This window comes from Rattus rattus, chromosome 18 (genome assembly GCF_011064425.1).
Source record: "Rattus rattus isolate New Zealand chromosome 18, Rrattus_CSIRO_v1, whole genome shotgun sequence".
NCBI lineage: Eukaryota > Metazoa > Chordata > Mammalia > Rodentia > Muridae > Rattus > Rattus rattus.
The window spans coordinates 12,863,260-12,885,474 of NC_046171.1; the positions used below are offsets into that span (position 1 = coordinate 12,863,260).

The window sequence follows — 22,215 nt, forward strand, 5'->3', positions numbered from 1 at the left end:
ATCCTGGCACAAAAGCAGACACACAGACCAAGACCAAACATGAGCACACATAACTTTAGCGACTTCATAGTTGACAATGACGCCAAAAACATACACTGGAGAAAAGCAGGCATCATTATCAAATGGTGTTCTGAAAACTGCCTGTCCAACCTGCAGAAGAATGAAGATAGACCACTCCTTATCACCTTGCAAGAAAACTAGTTACAAGTGGACCAAAGACCTAAATACAAAATCTGAACCACTGAAAATTCTAGATGGAAACATAGGCATGATGTGCAAACCAGAAAGGACTCCATTTGCCCAATTTAAAAGGCCAACAATTGACAGGTGAGAATTCATGAAGCTTCAATGCTTTTGCACAGTGCAAGAAGCAATCATCCTGGTGAAGAGTCGGTCACACGATGGGAGACGATCTTTCCAGCTAAGTATTTGACAGAAGACTAATATTTAGAATACACAAAGAACAGAGTAAAGACTAAACATTGAAAAACTGAGCACAGGACGTGAACAGAGAGTTTTCAAAAGAGGGAAAAACGGCTAAGAATTATCTCCAAAAAGTATTTATCCTCCTTAGCATTTAGGGAAATGACAACCAAAACAATTTTGAGATTTTTATCCTTGTCTTAGTGAGGGTTACTATTGCTGCAATGAAACACCATGACCCCCAAAAGCAAGTTGGAGAGGAAAGGGTCTATTTGGCTTACACTTCCAGATCAGAGTCTATCACTGAAGGAAGTCTGGTCAGTCAATCAAGCAATGCAGGAACCTGCAGATAGGAGCAGATGTAGAGAACATGGAGGGGTGCTGTGCTTACTGATTTGCTTTCTTATAGAACCCAGGGCTACCTTCCAGGGATGGAACCACATGGGATGGACCCTCACCCACTGATCACTAATTAGAAAATGCCTTACAGCTAGATCTTACGGAGGCATTTGCTCAACTGAGGCTCCTTCCTCTTTAACAACTCTAGCTGTGTCAGGCTGACACACAAAACCAGCCAGTACTACTGACCCCTTGTCAACTTGATACACAAGCACATGACTATCCCACAGTCTTTACAAACTCAAACTCATTAAAAAAACAAAACAAAACAACAACAAAAAACAAAACAAGACAGGCACAGTCGCAATCACAATCAAATCAAAGTAAAACAAAACCTGAACTGTCCAATATCTGGGATCCGCTCACAATCTTCTGGACTCCTCCAAATGACTTGGGTCACTTCTCCTGCTCTGCCGTCTGCAGTACACACAGCTTGTCTTCTACAGTCTAGTTTCCTCCACTCCATTGCTGCTGCTGTTCTTAGTGGTCATTCCATGGTACTGGCATGTCTAAAATGCTGGGGTCTTTGACTGCAACTATGACGCACTTTGACCAATAGCCTCTTCATAGGCTCCTTTCCCGGTGCCAAATTTCAGCTTCTTTGCATGGTCCCTTCAGTTTTGGACCTTCAACTACTACTGAGGCTACACCTTCTTCTCCAATGGCCTCTCCTGGTCTCTCACACTATCAAGTTTCAGCTGCTCTCTATGACCCCTTCATGCCTTCAAAATTGGTACCACCTATGATTCTCACACATTACCAAGCCTGGCTGCCAGCATGGGGTACAACTATGGTTGCCTCTGGAACACAGCCTCTTTGTGCTGTCAGAAAATACTTCCTAAAAGATTTCACCTCAGTGATGCTGGTCTCCTCCTCCTTCACCACCACCACCATCACCACCTCCCCCTCCTCTTCCTCCTCCTCCTCCTCCTCCTCTTCCTCCTCCTCCTCTTCTTCCTCCTCTTCCTTCTCATTAATTTATTTATTCAATTTACATCTAGATCATAGCCCCCTCTCTTCTCCTTCTAGTCCCACCCTCAAAAACTCCTCCTCCCATTACCCCTCCCTTTCTCATAAATGAGAAGCCCTTTCTTGGAACCTCAGCTTGTCTCTTCTTAATCACTGCTAATTTCTTAGCTCCAACCAACCAGCAGCAATTGTCCCAGTAATGTAAAGATTTCGCTTCAGTACTTCTTGTCTCTCGTTAATCACAGCTGATTCTTCAGCCCCGGCTAACCAGAGCCACAGAATCTTTAATCAAAATAGCCGACGGCTCTGTTAGAATTTTTATACTTCCCCCCCGAAACTTTACAAGTCTGGCCTCCATCTTCTGTGTTGCTCTCCATGGTTTTATCTTCCAGGCTCCCAAAGAACTTCCCACTGAGCTTTGAACATTCAATGGCTTTTCTAGCCCAAAGTTCCAAAGCCCTTCCACAATCTCCCCCCAAAGGAGAGGTCGGTCACAACAATACCCCACCATTCTGGTACCAATTTGTCTTAGGGTCGCTACTGCTGCAACGAAACACCATGACCGAAAAAGCAACTTGGGGAGGGAAGGGTTTATTTGGCTTACACTTACAGGTCATAGTCCATGATTGGAGGAAATCAGGACAGGAACTCAAACAGGACTGGAAACTGGAAGCAGGAGCTGATGCAGATGCATGAAGAGGTGCTGCTTACTGGCTTGCTTTCCCTTGTTTTCTTAGCCTGCTTTCTTATAGATACTAGGACTACCACTCAGGGATGGAACCACCTCCCATGGGCTGGAAACCCCCCCAATGATCACTAATAGAGAAAATGGCTCACAGCTGGATCTCATGGAGGCATTTCCTCAACTGGTTCTCCTTTCTCTCTGATGACTTTAGCTTGTGTCAAGTTGACACAAAACCAGTCAGTACAATCTTACCCTAGTCCGAATGGTGAACGTCAAAGAAACAATTGACAACAAATTCTGGAGAAGCGGGGAGGGAATCCTCATTCACTGTTGGGATCATTGAAATCAGAATGGGGAATTCTGTAAATACTGAAAATGAATCTCACATGTGACTTCACTTAGGCTGCTCCTTGACATGTGCCCAAACGACACCTGCTCAACCGTGCTCATTTCTGCTTTACTTTAGATAGATAGAGAATGGAAAGAACTGAAGTGCCCTACAAGCTATGAATAGATAATGAAAATGTGGTCAAGTTACACTTTGAAATAATAGATGGAGAAAGGAATCATGAACCTTGCAGGTAAATGGATAGAACTAGAAAGGATGTTATTGAGTGAGGTAACACAAGTTCAGGCCCACAAAGATCCTATTTCTTTCTTAATGGAGAGTCCTAGCTCCCAAACCTCAGATGAGTATATATCCTGGAATAACTGCAGAAACCAGGAAAGTGGGACCATTGTCAGAATAAAGCAACAGAGCAGGGTGTCACGGGCTATATGTGACCTGATCTGGAAAACCAGAGGGAGAGGTGCTTGAGGCAGGGACAGGGAGATCAAGGTGTTAGAAGGTGGAGGGAGGGAAAGGGAGAAATGTAGAGTGCATAAGTAAACAGCAACCATCACAACAGAAAGAACTGCAAGCATTCTGGCATAGGCTCTGCATGAGGAGGATAAACTTAGGAAGTGGGCTGATGGGCCGGCTCGGTCAGAGAACGAACTGGCACCACATGACTGGCCACATGAAATTGAGTTCCAGAACCCACGTTAAGGTGGAGAGGAAGGACCTACTCTGTGAAGTTGCCTTCTGACCTCCACACACCCTGCATTCCACTGGTAACACTCCCATGACATTAATACAAAGACATTTCTAGAAGTATAAAGGAGAACTGTGGGTAGACACCAGAAAGTCCCAGATACCAGAAAAGCAAGAGGTTTCTGGGACCCAACAGTGATGACATTAGCTGAAATACCCAAACAAAGGGGAGAGAGACACTGCAGAGACCATATCCAAAGGTTAGGCATGGTCCCCCCGGTTGAGGGATGGTGCCACCCACCCTTCACAAAATTTTAACCCTAAATTACTCCTGTCTAAAGGAAATACAGGGACAAAGAGTGGAGTAGAGACTGAGGGAAAGGCCATCCAGAGACTGCCCAAACTGGAATCCATCTCATATGCAGCCACCAAATCCAGACACTTGCTGATGCCAAGAAGTGCTTGCTGACAGGAACCTGATATGGATGTCTCCTGAGAGGCTTGCCAGAGCCTTATTGATACAGACGAAGATGCTTACAGCCAACAATCGGATTGAGCATGGGGACCCCAAAAGAGAAGTTGCAGGAAGGACTGAAAGAGCTGAAGGGGTTTGCAACCCTATAGAAAGAACAACAATATCAACCAAACAGACTCTCCAGAGCTCCCAGGGACTAAACCACCAACCAAAGAGTACACACGGAGGGACCCATGACTCCAGCCTCATATGTAACAGAGGATGGTACTGTCCAGCACTAATGGAAGTGGAGGCCCTTGGTCCTGTGAAGGCTTGATGCCCCAATGTGGGGGAATGTTAGGGTGGTGGGGTGGGAATGGGTGGGTGGGGAAGCACCCTCTTGGAGGCAGGGGGAAGGGGGCTGGAATGGGGAGTTTTTGGAGGGAAAACCTGGAAGAAGGGTAACATTTGTAATGTAAATAAACAAAATAACCAATAAAAAATGAGGGGCATTTAAGTTCTATTAATGCTAAGGAATGAGAATAAAGCACACGAAACCATCATATGTCCATCAGATGGCTAAAATACCAAAGACAGAAAGCATTTTTTTGGAACAACCAGAGTGCTTGGGTACTGCTAAAATGTTGGATGCTAATTGGTGCAATGTTTTGGAAAATATTGTGTCATCCACCATTAGGTGTGAGCATACCTGCAAACCCTTATTGCACATTTCTACTTCTGTCTGCCAACAGAAATCAATAGTATGTTCTTTGAAAGATACCATAGCATGAAGCTGAAAAGGTGGCCCAGAGGTTAAGAGCACCTGCTATTCTTCTAGATGACCTGAGTTCGATTCCCAGCACCCACATGATGGCTCACAACCATCTGTACTCTAGTTCCAGGGGAACCAGATGCCTCTTCTGGCCTTTTCTTTAATCTCCATAAATTTTTTCTTTAAACTTAAGGCCCCAGTAACCTAAAATTCAAAATTAAGTAAACCTTACAGTCATGTTGAACACCTGAAGATCATTTATGCCAAGGAAATATTTGATGTAATATTTTTATTCAAATAACATGTACTTGGAAGCAAAATAGTTTACATGTATAGAAACTTCAAAATGGCACCAGACATCACCTGCTGACACCTAACTGTGTCACATCATTGACATGTCCAGTAGGTCTACTCTGTTTCACTAGGCATAATATCTTCAGTGCTTATCCTGGATACACTACAAGGCAGACTTGACTTTCCTTCAGGGCTGAATAATATTCAATCATATGTGTAGACTACACAGTAGCGTATCCATTCATACATAGACAGCCAATGAATTTTTCCCACCTTTTATCTTTTTGACCGACGTTGTTATGTGTAGGTTAATGCCATTATGCAGTTGAAGGGAGGTACAGGATAGAACAAGGCCTGTCATTGGACAAGAAGGAAGAATGGGTAGGAGAAAAGTCTTAGAGAGAAGGAGACCTGAGAGAGGGGGAGAGCAGCAGAGAGAACATGGAGGTGGATGTTAAGACTTCTCTCTGCACATTTACAGGTTATTACGACTATTCTTAAGGGATGGATGTGTACAGGATTTTGTATGTCTGTCTAGATGAACAAATTTTATCTTATGTAGGTAGGCGGTTTATATCCTTATCAATTGGTTGTAAGTTAATTGTATGGATGTATTGTACTTTGAACATTTAACATATGAATCTGGTTATTGAGTTTCAGTTTGTTGAGTCATGATTTCACTGGAAGCCATGACAGGAAGCCATGCTAGGGTATAGAACACTCGAGGCTAGCAGGGCCAGTGGAACGCAATGCGTGTGTCAGGTGTGGTAACAACCTGCCTAGGGGACAGGAAGAGGCTGACAGAGAAACAGCAAGAGCGCGCTGATCACTCCTCGAGGATGGGGTGAGCCCTCTATCACTGAGCTACCCCAAAGTCCCAGGAGTGAAGTTTTTAAATGATGTTAACGGCTTGGATTAGAGACTAAAGAGAAAAAATAGTATCAGGCTCTCCTCCCACTCTCCGCAATTAAAATGACTGATTACTCGTTGCCAGTGGAAATCAATGTAGTAAAACACTCTGTAACAACTGTGTCAGCATTAAGCCTGAGCAAGTGCTGATCAGGCCTGTTTGGTCTTCATCATCCGTGACCTAACATAATCTAAGTACTGTTTGAACATGACATGAACATTTCGATTCCCAAGAAGACTCCATTCCCACGTGAAACACCACCGTCTCGTGAAACATTGCTCAGGAGGCTGTGCACAGGCGTGCACAAATGAGTGGAACACCTTTGTCCAAGGGCATCGTTTACAACAGGACAAGGGTGCTTGGTTCAGGCTGGGTGAGTTTGCAGGGCAGGCACAGCCTCTCCCAGGGCATAGGACAAGCTAAGCAGGTGAAAACCGAAACATCCTCTAAACTGTCCAATGGTGGCAAATAATTTAAAGCTGCCTGCACCACCATTTCAGATTATTTTCTACTCAGTGTAGTGTAAACCTGAGGTAGGATTACTTTAGACGGTATGTTCACCTGGAGTTAACTACTGCTTACCCTTGCCCCCTTTTTCCTTGTTGTCTCATTAACTAGAATGTTGTAAGGAGAGTCGAAACCTAGTTCTGTGTTTTTAGTACACAGTAGGAGTATACCACACTTGCTTTTTAAGCATGAGTGCCTAGCACGCCCATTAGCATATTAGATGCTCCAGTGGAGAACAGATAGACAACTTCCTCATTTCCCACCACATACGGGGCAATCCATTCAAACAATGATCTTACTCTTGTTATCTTCACACAACATATTTTTAAGCACCAGCCCAACTCTGCTCTCCATATTCTATGGGAGTAGAGCTTTCTTTCTTGATATTTCAAAGTACGATATTACACTGTCATTTCTGTTTTATGCCACATTTTTTTTCTCTTGTTTTTTTAGCTGGCAGCATCTTTTGAAAGATATAACTCTCAGTATTTTGAGTTTTTATGGCAGACTAAAAAAATAACTTTTATTCATAGGAGATGAAATCTGCCATTACTCTAATACGCGACGGCAAGTGGCTTAAAAACCCTCTCTCGTACCCCCAGGAGATTTGTCATTTAAAAACCATATTTCTCTCCAACATCCCAGGAGAGTAGTATCCAATTCAGTGCGACTTTTAAATAATATTTTTCCACTCGAAGCATGAATTGAAGACTGCTGTCACTCATGTCTACTGGGCTAAGACGGGAAACAGGATTCCTTGATTCCAGGATGTGAGAAGCAACTGTGTCGGGTCAATAACGGCTGATTCCATCCGCACACCGGTTTTCTGCCTTCCGGTCATATTTCTTTGGCTTTTGCAATCTCTTGCTGCCCCAAGTGAGTATAGATCCTCTTCTATAAGCTCCACTCTGATCTGTCCACCTCCTTTATCAGTTTTATCTTCTGTATTCTCCAGAGTAGTGGGGTGTTCTTTTAGTAATTAAATGGTTCCTTCCTTTGAACCTACATGCAGTCTGTGTTCTCCTAACTGAATTACTCCATCGGTGCTGTCCATCAGGGCACTGATAAACAACCTACATTTAGTCATTCCGTTCTTGGGTTTCTGATCATGGCAAGAGAATGTCTCATTGTCAAATACTAGTTTCTATGAAATGTTTGGACTCGAAATGAGTGTTTCCCACCTGAGCTTCATGTTTATGTTTCTCTAGATCCCCCTAGAGCTCATATCTCTGAAGTACTTATTGCCTCCTCTTATATTTGATCTTTTTCTTCTTTCCATGACTTTCTGCTAGAAAAGACAGTTTTCTGTAGTTCTTTTTGTTTGGTTTCAGACCCCAGGGCGAAGGACTGAGACGTGCGTATTTTACCTATCAAATCTGCCCTGGTCTCTAGATTCTCTTAGCATCCCTTAGACCCTCTGACCTACCCAGCCCCTCCCCCACAGACTCCTCCCTATATTTCTGACATTTTCATCTTTCTTCTTCTTCTTCTTCTTCTTCTTCTTCTTCTTCTTCTTCTTCTTCTTCTTCTTCTTCTTCTTCTTCTTCTTCTTCTTCTTCTTCTTCTTCTTCCTCTTCCTCTTCCTCTTCCTCTTCCTCTTTTCCTTCCTCTTCCTCCTCCTTCTCTGCTCTTCCTCTTCCTCCTCTTCTTCCTCTCCTCCTCCTTCTTCTTCCTCTTCTCCTCCTCTCCTCTTTCCCTCCTTTTCCCCTCCTCCTTTCCCTCCTCCTCCCCTCTTCTTCCTCTCTTCTCTCTCTGTGCATGTTCTCGTTTTCTCCCTCCACCCATGCCACCTTTCCATGGTGACTTCCCTTCCTCAATCCCTGGGGCCAGTGAACTCACCTGAGAGCAGTGTCCCAATAAACATGCCTTTAACATAATCTGATCTGGCTTGAATTGGCTCATTTCACCAGAGGAGGAATAACTTATCACTTTTCAGGTATGGCCCCTGTGCTATACACACCACAGACCCTAGGGATAGAGGTAGATGACCTTCTCTCTCTCTGTTTCTGCTTACAGCACATGGTTCTGTGTCCTTTACAAATACTATCGGGTGGTATTGATGCTGTCATGTAGAGATGGTTTGTTCTGCAGAGGTGTATTCGTGGCAGACTTGGTTCCCATACCAATATTGAAAGATAAAATTGCTCTTTAAGAAGTGAGGCAGTAGAGGTGATTAGATCATTTGGGTACTATTCTTGAAAGGAATTAATACTTTCTTGTGGGGATGAGCCGGGTCTCCAGAGGTAGACTTATTTCTCAAACCAATATATTTTCATAAAGTGAGTTTCAATTTCCCAGTGTGTTCTCCTGCCCCTGTTATTTCATACAAACCCATGTTAGAAGGGCAGAACACCCCACCATGGGCTGAATAGGTGGGCTGCCCATCAGTTGGGGGATTTTAGCTTACAATGCTATGATCAAACTAAGCCAAACAAAACCCTGGAGGCTATACATTTTCTAATAGTATCATGAAATAGTCCAAGATGGTCAAAACTGAGTTTCCTTGCTAGAGATATCTGCAGACCTATTTAATGGAATAATCTAACATTTGAGTATTTTGATTCTGGTTTTCTTTTTTCCCCTACACAGTATACAACTTTTAGAATAAGCTGCATTGTCAAAATTCACGTGGGAATTCCCACCCTATCGTCCTCTGAAAATTGGACCCTCTTTTACCCTTCTTACAGTTTCTATATTCTGTATTTTCATCATTGCTTTTTGGTTGTTTGAGACCAGGACTCTTCTACCCATCTGGCCTCAGGCTCCCTAGCCTTGACTCCCTTATCCCCATCTTCCTAATCACAAACTTATAGTTTAGCTTAGGAATCAGGATCTGCCATTGGGGAGGAGCTATTGGCTGGCCCATGGTTTGTTGGCTTGGGTGAAAGTTTTTTGTTACTAAAGGTGTTCGATAAGTGCTAAAGGAGATAGCATTCATCACAGAGGGCCTGCTAATGGGGAAAAGCTTCTCATGAGCAAACATAGGAATGCCGACACTGAACTTGCCAGGGATCAAAACGGGTTTGTGTCTTTTAGTGTATAGCTGTTAGAATGCTTAAGGTGCACTCAGAAAAATAATTCTAACTGATAATCTGCAGTGAACTGGTATCTGAACTCTTACCCCAAATAAAAAGAAATATTTAAAATTCTATTGTGTCACGACAAAACAACTGAAAGCATTTAAGGGCATTTTAAATAAGCATGTGTGGATATTAGAGAAAAATTGAAAGCATCAGTCTGGGATTTGAGCATCATTCAGCAAATTAGATAAGTAGTTTGCTGAATTTTTCTGAAATACGAAGGAATTTTTTTTTAAAACAACTGATATTAAAGTCCTACAATTAGCAGCGTTTAGGAGTATTTTTATTTTGCTGATTTAAGCACCATTTGAAATTTGAAAAGTTGTTCTAAGAAGTCAATTTTTTTCCATTATAAATTGAGGGATTTCCATATCCGCCGCTAGAAATTTTATTCTGGGACTCTGTGGAGTTATTCTGCAGTGATCCTAATAGAGGCATGATAAGGTATTGAGAGGGCTGCCTTGATGGCTTAGCAGATAAAAGTGTTTGCAGCACTAGTCTGAAATCAGAGCTCAAGTTCCCAAACCCAAATAAAGGAGGAAGAAGAGAACCAACTCCAGAAATGTAGCCTCTGATGGGTAGGTGTTGATGTAACCCCAGCCACAGCATCACATAAACACAATAATAAATAAATAAACAAGCAAACAAATATGACAATAAAAATTAAATATATGCTGGGGGGCACTGTAGCATTTTATGTAGAATGTTTCAAGTGTTTTGGCCCCAGGTTTAGTAGAAGTTTATGAAGCTGCTTAGTGTTCACACCATTATAAAATATCTGTGTTGGGTTTAGATATTTAAATCCATGTATTTCTATCATATTTGGATGTGAAATGTTCCTCAGGCTTATGTGTTTAAATATTTGCTTCCCAGAGGGGAGGTTCATTTCTGAGAGGATATGGAACCTTTAGAGGTATGTAACTAGGTAGTCCCACTACCTGTCCTGACGTAACCATTTTGGGATCTTAAAAAAAAAGAACCCCAAACCAAAGCATAGACACATTATAAGACTATGTCTCCATTCCGGGTGTGGTGATGGGGGACTGCTTCAGACTGCCCTCAGCAGCTATGGTTCTCATCGAGCTCTAGCAGGGGTGCAATTTTGCCAGCTGCAGATAGTTTCTCTGATTGTGTGACATTTAGAATTCTGGGGACTTTTCAGAGGGTCTGTAAATGCAAGAGCCCTGAGAGGCAGGGTGGGCTGTTGGTTGTTGGTTGTTGGTGTTGGGCCGTTGTTTGGTAAGCAATTATGTACAACAACAAGAAACAACAAGAAGAAATTGGATATCCTGAAGGTGATGACCAAACTTGCCCCAAGTTACTCGTCATCCTTAATTAGCAGGAACTAGTCTTATGATAATATTGCCCCTTTCTAACCCAACATTCCTCTCTATCCTTTCTTCTCTCTTAGCTAGTATTAAAGGAGTTCAAAGGGCAGAAAAGGCATAGAGAAGGGGGAAGAAAGAAGGACCCACAAAGTAGCCGAAGATTTTCTAGACTGCTAATTTAGTGTGCTGGTTGACCTCATGTCCTGTAGCCAAAACTTCTCCATCCTGATGGACTGCCAATGTAGTGTGCTGGTCGACCTCATGCTCTGTAGCCAAAACGTCTCCATCCTGATGGACTTATCCTCTCTGGAACTGTGATCCAAAATAACCCCTTCTCCTAGCATTGTCTTCATTAAGGTATTTTATCCAGCACCAGAAATCAAACAAGGGCAACTCTATTGTTTGTGCTTTTAGCCTGAGCATAAGCGCCACAGATACAAATGATCAGGCTATGGCGGTGCCTGCAAGAGTCAGAGCTCTCTGCACTCAGCAGAGTTTCACTTCGGAGTTTCTTTCCTCATACCTTCACTCTGAGCACAGACGTGAACATCCTCGCGTCTTCAGACACACCTCCAATGTAGAATTTCTTCTGGAACACTGGGGGGTGATCGTTTTCATCCTGAATCTCAATGTACACCTTAGCTGTATTGCCTGGGAGACAAGACATGTCTTTGTTAGTGATTATTCGTTAGAATAAAAATAAAGCAATATTTGTCATACTTTTCAGTAAAGAGATGCATGTAACTGTTTAGGAAGTCATTCCTAAGTGATGTCTATTTCTTGGTCAAGAGGATACAAGTATGAATATTACTAGTAATGTTGCATTCTTACTTTATTTTTGAAGCACTAGGCATTCAACCTAGGGCCCAGTAAGTGCTAAGCAAGTGTTCTTTCAGTGTGACTGACCTCTAACTGCCACCATTTGACTTGTAATGCCATAGCGACTTAACTTCTTAACTTGGATTCCCTTTTGTAGTCATATATAAACCACCCAAATATTCCTGAATAGTGTTATTGGAAACTGACTTACTGAAAGCTAGTTGGTACTACATTATAGGTCACATTGATCTCTATGGCTTCTATATTTGAATAAGATCTGCAGAATTAACTTTATAACTTATGTATTTATTAACTTGCACATATACACACTTATACACAATTGTGTCTCCTAGAGATGTCTCCACAGAGACACCTATGAATTTCTTATCAACATGGCTTCTTAAAGAAGATCTTAACAAGGAGGACACCAATAGAAATGCTAACATGGGAGGGGGAAATTTCATGGTGCTTTATAACCTAGACAAAGAACTACAGACAGCTAAGGATGCCAAGAGATAGCAAAGTAGTGTTCCCCAGGGAGGACAAACACCCTCCCCACAACTGGTTATCCAATAACAAGTGGTCATTCCTGAAATCATGTATACACAAATACCATTATGCTGATCGAGCAGGTTTATTTATATATCTAGGAATATATATATATATATGTACACATACATATGTTTACAATATATATCAACAATCTATTAATCAATGATCTATCTATCTATCTATTTATCTAGTGTTACTGGACACTGACACACACACACACACACACACACACACACACACACACACACACACACACCCCTCAACAATTAAGAAAAGACCACAAATTGGAGAGAGAGAAATGTGAATAGGGGATCGCATGAGAGCATTTAGAGTAAGGAAAGAAGGAGGAAATTATGTATTTATATTATACTATCATTAGAAAATAGACTATTACAAAAGTTCCATAGTTTTGGCTCTTTGTAATTACTGGACAGGATGTGACAGGCTCTGCTCCAGGGGGTGCAGCACCATCTAGAGATGGAACACTGAGTTAGTTAATATCACACTCGATTTCAGAGGATTAAGACAAATGGAGGTTAGTGGGGCAGCCTCCCCTATGTAGGTGGCATGCCTGATATTTGAACACATGGTGGTGTCCAGCAGGAGATGGGTCCTTACATGTACTGGTTACCACCACTGCCTCCTCTGAAACAAAGTAAGTTGTGTGCATGCATGGCAGTAAGGGAAATGAAAGGACAGTTAACCTTTGGGTGTAAGCATCATTTTTAGGCTATAAAGCACTCAGGCTTCTTCATGTTTTCACCTTCTGTTTTGCCCATTTCCCTTGCAGTTTGCACCATTTCTGACTTGCTCGATGATTTTTATCCCCATTGCTATCTCTCCAACCCCACTAACATGGTTTTATTTTCTACAGAGACCTTATTACTTTCTGAAATTGGGCTTACCTGGCATCAGGGCAATGTGGGGGATGTTCTTCTTCTCTGTACTGTATGCTTGATCTGACAACTTTTTATTGGATGGGTAAATGAATTAATAAATAAGGACAGAGTCATAAATCCTAATGTTTCTTTTTTTTTAATTATGGTTTTAGCATAGTCACCTATCCAACCTCTGCTGTGGCCTCGGGGGTCACATGGTGTGGGTGTATTTGCAGATGGCAGCATCAGGTAGCAATATCAGAAGGTCAGATATCCCTGGGCATATATGACCTGGGAGAGGCAGATAAAAGGTGCAGGGCTGAGCCCTCTTTCTTCTCCCCATTGTAGCCTCATTTCTTATTCATGTATTTTTTTTTTTCTTTTCTTTTTTTCGGAGCTGGGGATCGAACCCAGGGCCTTGTGCTTGCTAGGCAAGCGCTCTACCGCTGAGCTAAATCCCCAACCCCTTTTTAGCCTCATTTCTAATGTACCCATGGTATTCTGATTTGTTTTTAATTTATTTTAAGAGAGAACGCTGCTAGAATTCAAGACCACTTAATCACATTTTTAAAAAAAATATTTTTTAATGCATTGAAAAAATCATAACATAAAATGCATTTTGGTCAGATTATCTGACAGCTGCTCACAAAAACACATAATAATTTAAAAATGCAGTATATGTTGGTATGTGTGTGTGGTATGTTTGTATGTGTATGTTTTATGTGTGTGTGGTATGTTATATGTGTATATATGGTGTTACATGTATGTGTTGTTTATGTGTGTGTATGTGTATGTATGTATGTGGGTGGTATATTTGTGTGTGTGTGTGTATGTTCTATGTGTATGTGTTGCATTGTATATGTTAATGTATGTGGTGTTGCATATGTGTGGTGTGTGTATATGTGTGTGTGTGTCTGTCTGTCTGTCTGTCAAGGTAAGCCCAGCTGCTCAGCTTCCACCCACATGCTTGGTAAAGATATGAATCATCTAATAGCAATGTTTAGAACACGACAGTTGGTGTTGATTTCCTTTCTACTCATAAACCCACCTGTCCTTTTGCACACTCCAGGAATTATAATTCAAGACTGAAAATAATTATGTATGGAATTTCCCAAAGGTTTACAAATACCTTATGATAATTTATGTGCATATTGGTCTGTTTGCATGTGTGTGTATACATGACAAGCTCGTGGGTTCCTGAGTATATTAGGAGAGATGTGCCATCTCCCAAGACTTTTCTTTTTTTTAATTTTAACTCTGGTAGTGTTCCTGCTGATTCTTAAAATAGGCCTGTGGTTGGTACATGTACCTAACTTTTATACCTTACTTCGGACAATGAATTAAACACAGCTTTAAGGATTCATCAACATTGACAATTCAATTCCTGCTAACAGAAAACCTGATGGATTTTAACTGAGGAGCCGAATTTAAACTGTGATATTGTAGGATTATAGTACTAGCTCACTTTAGAGTAACTTCCTCTTTGTCTTCCTTAGACTCTGTATTGCTCTGGTAAAACATATGACCAAAAGTAAGTTGGGGAGGAAGGGGTTAATTTGGCGTATTCTTCCATATCACTGTTCACCATTGAGGAAAGTCAGAGCAGGGACCCATAGACAGGAACTGAGGCAGAATCCATGGAGAATCACTGCTCACTGGGCTGCTCAGCCTTGTTGGTTAGGAACACCTACCTTGTTGGGCCCTACCTTGGGGTGTTTCCCTTCCCCCTCACTGAACCTTTCAGCCTGCTATAGCAAGAAGTTGTTTATACCCTTGGCAGCTGCTCTCGGCCCCTGATTTGGGGCCGGGACTTTCCATGACCCCCTTCCCTCTTGCAGAGCCTATCAGCTTGTTATCATTAAGAAATTGTTTACGCCCCTGATTGGGCCCGGGACTTTCCACGACACAGATTTTTCCTGTTCTCCTGTTTTTCCTGGTTGAGGATTTTCACCTACTTTGTTGTTTTTCCACAGCTTTTGCCTCAGGTGTATAAGGAGATCTCAGTAAAGCCTTGGTGGCACTCTCTGAAAACGGGTGACCCATGTATGTGTTTTCTTTCAATCCTGCAGACCTATGCCCGATATTCACACACTGGCTGCACGGGCATCATCACTACCTAGAGGTGGTACCATGCACAATAGGCTAGGATCTCCCTCATCAAATATCCGTCAAAGAAAATAGTCTATACCCCTGCCTGCAGGCCAATCTAAGGGAGCATTTTCTCAATTATGAGTCCCTCTTTCAGGATATGTCTGTGTCAAGTTGAAAAAAAAAATTATTTCTCGTCACTTGGCAAACAAACATAATAAACACCCTAAAACCATAGGCTCTCCTTCCTTATAGCCCTCCCCATACCATATTAATACTGATATTATAACATAAAACACTCCTACTTTTCAGAGTCCCAGTCTTTAAAAATTTAAACAATTTCAAAGCTCAATCTTTTTCTTTTTTTTTAGAACATCCAAAGTCTCTATCTAAAATACCCAACTCTAAAATTTTCAGTATCTCAAAATTGAAAACTTTCTCTAAAATCCTAGTATCTCTTCAGTTTTTTGTTTTTAAAGTCACATATTTTTTACTCCAGGAGGGAAAACTAGGGCACGGTCAATCAAATGAAAGCAAAATTGAATTCCAACACTGTAAGTAACTTAGTGTCCAATGGCCAGGGCTCAGTATCTGCCCGGCGCCAGAGAAGAGCTACAATGGGCTGCCAAGTTTCTGTTTATTGGTCTTTTGTATTATTAGTTTTCTTATTCTTTTAAATTTTTGACATCTCCAGAGTACATGCATTCACTTTGTTAAAGTCTGATGAGCTGGTTCTTTCCCTTAGGAACCAAGTTGAATGCGTGCCTTCTATAAACTCAATAAAGACGATCATCTTGAGTAGTTGATGAATCCCTCGGCATCTGGCCGTGAGGATTTCTGGGGGGTCGGGTGGGGGTGGGGAGCGTAAGACTTTCAGGCCTCATCTGAGGGGACAATGGGTCATGATTTCCAAGTCATTTGCAGGAATCAGAGCTGCTTGTTCATTTTCGGTTACCAAGTCATTGATGCGGTTCACCGATTCAGTGACGTCTACATGGCGGAAATACTTCCGTTCAGAAATTTTTAGCGGCGCAACCATCTAGTCCTAAGGCTTTCCAGGCTTCTTCACAATCATCTGTGGACACGACTCACCACGCCAGTGTCGTGGAACATTTGGGGGAGTTTTAAATTACTGCTATTTAGTTTTATATAGACTAGTAAGTGTATAAGATCGCAACATAATAATCATGCGTACTAAAGACAATTAGGCATTGCTCAGTTTGAAATATGTCTAAGGCTACATTTATTTTTAAAATGAGATCATTTAGTGTATTTCACAAAAGACATAAAATTTACCTTTATGAATTACGATTGAATATAATTTGCCAATTAATTTCGAAGTCGATGTTTACGACATTATATAAAACTATTTGTGACAGTCAAATATAAGCTAGCCTACCTCTTTATACTCCTGCTAATTTTTGATAGATGAGAGGTATCCTTCCTTTGAAATGAAGAGAACAGTAAACATTTTTCCCTATTAAACAAACTTTTCAACTAATTGTTTTGCATTTAACTAAGAATACTTTGATCTCTCTCCACAATAAGTTTCTTACAGATGGGAAATCTACCTTGATTACCTATTAGTGTGATTATAATACCTTAATTTACTGGTAATTTCCCAGGGTTACCACCCTTACCCCCTCTTTTATTCCTGAAGACATGATGCAAATTGGTTTACCTTGCAGGGGAAAGTCGTTAACGTAACTATTTGTAGTATTTTGAAAATAAAGGCTCACATGTTTGAATACTTGGTCCCTAGTGGGTGACGCTGTTTAGAGATATTTAGGGTTTGCTGAGGACACATGTAATTGAGGGTGGGTTTTGAGATTTCGAAGCCACATACCTTTCTCAGTTTCCTCTATTTTCTTGCGGTTTAAGATGTGAGCCCTTAGCTTCTCTTCAAGTTGCCACATCTGTCAGCTATCATGCTATTGACTGTGGTGTTGCTGGACTCCACATGGCTCTAAAACTTGCCAAGGACCAGCCTCAACATGGAGAGGGGTTCTGAAAAGGGGGTGTCTGGGAGCTTCAAAACTAATGACTTGAATTCAAATCATGGGTCCAAGCTGACAACCTCTCTTCTGCTCAAGACAGCATTATAGACTACTTCTTCCCTGTTCGGTTTCTGCAGAGATCTCCAGACAGCTCTCTCCCTACGTTCTACTTGAAACAACTCTTACTATTCTAAAGAATTCTCTGGATGGCTCATCTCTGCTGATCACAAGCCCAGTTTTTTATTTCACATATCTGTTGAGATGACGTCTTACCCCAATAAGTCCGTATAAAAAACACACAACCAGTTATTATATTTATAAGCTATATGCCTAGACTGGGCAGTTCTATCACTATAGCGATTTATTCCCAGCTATGAGACCCCTCACTACTCGCCACTTCTCTAAGCCATGTGGTTCTTCTCCATCTTCCTTTCCTCTCCTTTTCCTCCATCCTTCTGAGACTTCCCACTCACAAGTTGGCTCACAGCAGAGCTGTTTTTGTTCTTTTAGATTTGCCAAGCCCCTTATATAATTCATACTTCTGCATTCTTTTTAATTTTTTTTTTTTCGGAGCTGGGGACCGAACCCAGGGCCTTGTGCTTGCTAGGCAAGCGCTCTACCACTGAGCTAAATCCCCAACCCCATACTTCTGCATTCTTATTTTTGAGAAATCATATATTTTTGAACCCTGTTTTTAGCGTTCTTTCCCACAGCCTCAAGGGCTGTCCTCCAGGTCCCAGCATTTACCATTTTGCTGAGACATTAGACACACCTTCGCCTCCTGGACTTATGCTGTTTCTGACTACCCTGGAGCCATTACTATTAGCAGAGAGGAAATTCCTTGAAGGGGGAATGTAAGATATGTACATTACTATACAAACAAGCCATATGTCCACAGTGGCCATCAACACTCGTGGAGGCCTGTGTTGACCCTGTCCCAGGGACAGGAACCAAGTCATTCTGTCCCCACCAGGGCTATGCTGGACCTGATAAGAAATGTAATATCAAATAAACCCTTCTATAAGTTGCTCTGGTCATGGTATTTTATCACAACAATAGAAAAGTAGCTAAGACAGAAGTTGGTACAAGACAGTGGGATATTGCTGTCATGGGCCTGACTACGTTGTTTTTACAGGACTATAGGGGCCTTTGAACTTTGACTAGAAAAGCATATGAGTATCATTAGTGGAGCTAAATGGGCCATCTTTACAGGGACTTGGAAGACAGAAATTCTAAGAGCAGTGTGGACCATGGAGGCCCAACTCCAGAGATCTCAGTGAGGAACAATTTTAACAACTGACCTAGAACTTCTTGTGATATTTTGGCAGAGAATGTGACTGCTTTCTACCCTGTCCTAAGAACTTGCCTAAGACTATATTTAAAAGTAGTAGACTAATTTTTTTTTTTTTTTTGGTGGAAGAGATTTCAACCTGGCCCAGTATTAATTTTGCTATGTGGTTATTAATAATCACTCTTAGATTCTGAAGCAACAGTTAACCCTGTAGGGTTTATGACAGTTTACTAGGTCAGGGTGGATTCTGAACAAAACAGTTTGATATTCAAAGAAGGAAAGGAAGAAGTTACAGTCTTGGCTGTAGGGGTTGCTCAATTCCAGCAGGTGACGAATTGCCATCAATGCCTGGGAGGTACTTCTCAGCTTGGTGTGTAGAACCTGAAGAATTGTGCTGAAGACATTCCCTTAGGTAAAACCAGGTCATTGATCATGCCAGAAAAAAGAATTTAGGAGGTGTCATAGAAGAGAGAAGTTGGTGCTTTATTGGGAGAAGAAACAGGACAGACTTTAGATTTAAGTATGGGCTATTAAGAAAAGAGAGAGGGATTTTCAATGTCTTTACAGTGTGTGTGTGTGTGTGTGTGTGTGTGTGTGTGTGTGTGTGTGTAAGAGAGAGAAACAGAGACAGAGAGACAGAGAGCATGCATGTATGTGCATGTGTGCATGTGCATTCATACGTGCATGTGTATGTTTCTAAGTATTTTGAAATTGCATTGCTCAAAGATTTAATTTACAACCAATTTCAATGATTATTAAACACCTAAAACATACACAAAAACATAAGGCTGACTTGTTTCTCATAAAGAATTTCATTTTTGTATATAAGATGGTGTGTTCAGGCTAAGAGAAGAGTCCTAATGTAGCGAAGCACAAACATCATGAATATCCTGTCCCTAAGTAAATACCTTTGTTGGTTGATTTTGCACCTTAGGAAAGTGAACTTTTTTTTCTTTCTAGCCACTCTTCATAGACCCTGTCAGCTACACTCAGTTTTGGATTCACGGACACTGGGATGTATGACCAAACTCAGAGCAAGAAACCACTTTTTCTGTCCGAATACTTTCCTTCTATCTCATCTCAAAAGTATTCAGCAAATTTCTGTCCTTAGGATCCTCTTCATATTTTGATTTTATTCTGTAGACAAAACTAAAGTACTACATACACAACACCTTATATTCCCAGTCTGGGTCACTGTGTGAACTCTGTGTGTCTAAGGGGGCAGATGGCCATACACATAGAAAGAAGATTGTTTGGGAATTTGCAGGGATTATGCAGTCTATCTAAGAATGGAAAATGAATGTTGGCCAATAGTAGAATATCAAAGTGTTCACCTGTATGTGGAATCACAGGGATGCTTTCCCTTGTGGATGCTAAGCATACACAGTGCCTTGATTCCCATACCTCACACATATTGGCTGTAAGGACTGTGTTTCTTTCATCCCAGCCAACCCTGGGGTTTGGTTATTTTAAGGCGGAAGCTTGGAAGTAACTCCAATTTAAGTCAAGTTTGCTTTAAACTTCCTCGAATGACTGCAAAATCCTTGCTTGTCCACGTTGTGTCTTTTATTTAAGACAGTTCAAGCACGCAATGAGTAAAGATAAACTGGGAGAGGTGTTGATAAAATGCATCAGAGAAATCACAGAGAGGCCCGATATTCTCCACCCTCCCTGTGGTTGGTTTAGATATCACAGTATGAGAATCACAGTGAGTTATAGAATTGGAAAGGTGACCAGGGTTAGACCACACAGGCTGGTCCTACAGAATATTTGGAAATATGCTGCTAGGTAGAGTAAGATGAGAAAACCATTGGTCCTTAGTTCTCAGCTCTCTGTGGGTTTAAAGTCTGTTGTAGCTTCTGTGGTATTTATTTTCAGTAGCTGGGCAGCAAGAAAGATTGACTATTTCAAAGTTTATTTTAATAGTTTTCTAATTTAGCATTGATGTTGATTTAATTAACCTTTGCCTGATTTTAATTGCTTGTATCTAAAACATGCATTTTATGTATGTGCTTGACTGAAAGGTTAATAAGCTGACGTAAGGGAAGAAATAACTGCCCCAGATACAGGCACTCAGATTACTAGAATCCTTAGTAGTATAGGTCAGCTAGGTCTTCTGAGAAAATGGCAACACTGATGAGTTTATTACTATGATATTGAGGACATAATTAAATGAGAAAGATTCTAGTTACTAATTAAAGTCTGAATTTGCGTTCATATTAATATTTTACCTCTTTGGAAAATTATAAATATTATATTATGTGAGAGTTTTTTATCTTAACAGTTGTCTTTATAATCCATTATCAATTTATCTACCTATCATCTCATCTATTATTCTACTCAATTCATATATCTATTATCTACTATCTGAGTACCATTTATCAATTATCAATGTCTATCTCTATCGTCAACCTATTTATCAGCTATCAGCTATCTACCCATCAATTATCTAGCTAGCATACACATTTCATATAGTTTTTATAATACAAAACATTTTAATTTTTTTAGTCTGTCTGTCAGAAGTCTCTTACTGTGCTGACTGAGATACAGGCAGTTCTGAGGACCATTCTGGAGCCTTCAGGCATGGTTGTGTCTTTTATTAAACTTCTATTTAATATCCGCTATGTAAAATCACAATTCTTCTTAATTTACCAGTATATCATTTCTCCAGCTTCCCAAAGTGGATACTCTGAGCTTCCCAATGCTTTTATTTAAATCTAGAGTGGCTAGAGATTTCTTCGTGTTTAGCCAACACAGACCATCTTGTTTCTTTTTTCTCAGTTACAAAGACTTTTATACTTGTGTTATCTCTACCCAGATGTCTCAGAGCTCCATGTTTCTCATTCACTACATCAGAGGAGTCCCCCAAGATCAAACATTCCTAATGTCCAGAGATTAGATTAGAGATCTCTTGGGAATGGAGGTCACAAACCTGTCTACTATTGCTTTAATTTTTGTACATAACTTTCAGGTCACGTGTTTACAAAACAGAAAGGCTTTAATGTATTCCAAAATAACACAGTTAGAGAAGGTAAAGTTATTTTTTTACAAATGTTTATATTTAATATCTTTCATTTTTGCATGAACATGACCAGGGACAGTACTATTATTTATGGTTGTATCAACCTTGGGAACATTGTGGGTTAAATGCTTTCTGAGTTCTATATTCATTTAATTCTGTAATAAAATCTTAAGGATCATTAATTGTCTGTATTTTATCAATGAAGATAATGGGGCTTAAAGAAACTAAACAACGTGCTTGAAATTATATAATTAGAAGAGCCAGAAATAGGATTCAGACCCCAACATTTGATGACATACACAAAATAATTTCATTTAGGGCTTCAGTTAAATCATTTTAAAGTCCAAGAGACTATTTAAAACTCTGCATTGTAATTTCGAAGGAATGGAGCACAGAGAATTTTCTTTCAATAGTTCTTAAAAGATATTTTTATGCATACAGATACCAGACCTTTTATTTTATTATACTTCTGTATTTGAAAACATAAGAAATAACATCTCACTGGGACATTTCCAAAGCTTTCCCGGTTTTTAATAAGTACATTAGAAGCTGAGAATAGAATAATGGAATGGAATTCAGGAAATTAAATTTAATTCTAAACTGTTTCAGAAAAATGGAGGAGCTAGTGGAAATGAACACTGTTCGAAGGGAGTGTCTCTTCTAAGACATCTCTCGACCCACTTCAAAAAAACAGGAAATGGTACAAAACCAAAA

The 22,215-nt window shown here is 40.7% G+C and overlaps 1 protein-coding gene across 1 annotated transcript in view; it reads right to left on the reverse strand.

The window, feature by feature from the left end:
- Pcdh15 (protocadherin related 15) overlaps nucleotides 1-11,499 on the reverse strand; it is a 107,329-nt gene extending 95,830 nt beyond the window's left edge. Inside the window, exon 1 of the mRNA XM_032889292.1 lies at nucleotides 11,378-11,499. Coding sequence (XP_032745183.1) covers nucleotides 11,378-11,404 — 27 coding nt within the window. The 5' untranslated portion in view covers nucleotides 11,405-11,499. The remainder of the gene's footprint in view (nucleotides 1-11,377) is intronic.
- Nucleotides 11,500-22,215: the final 10,716 nt, after the last annotated feature.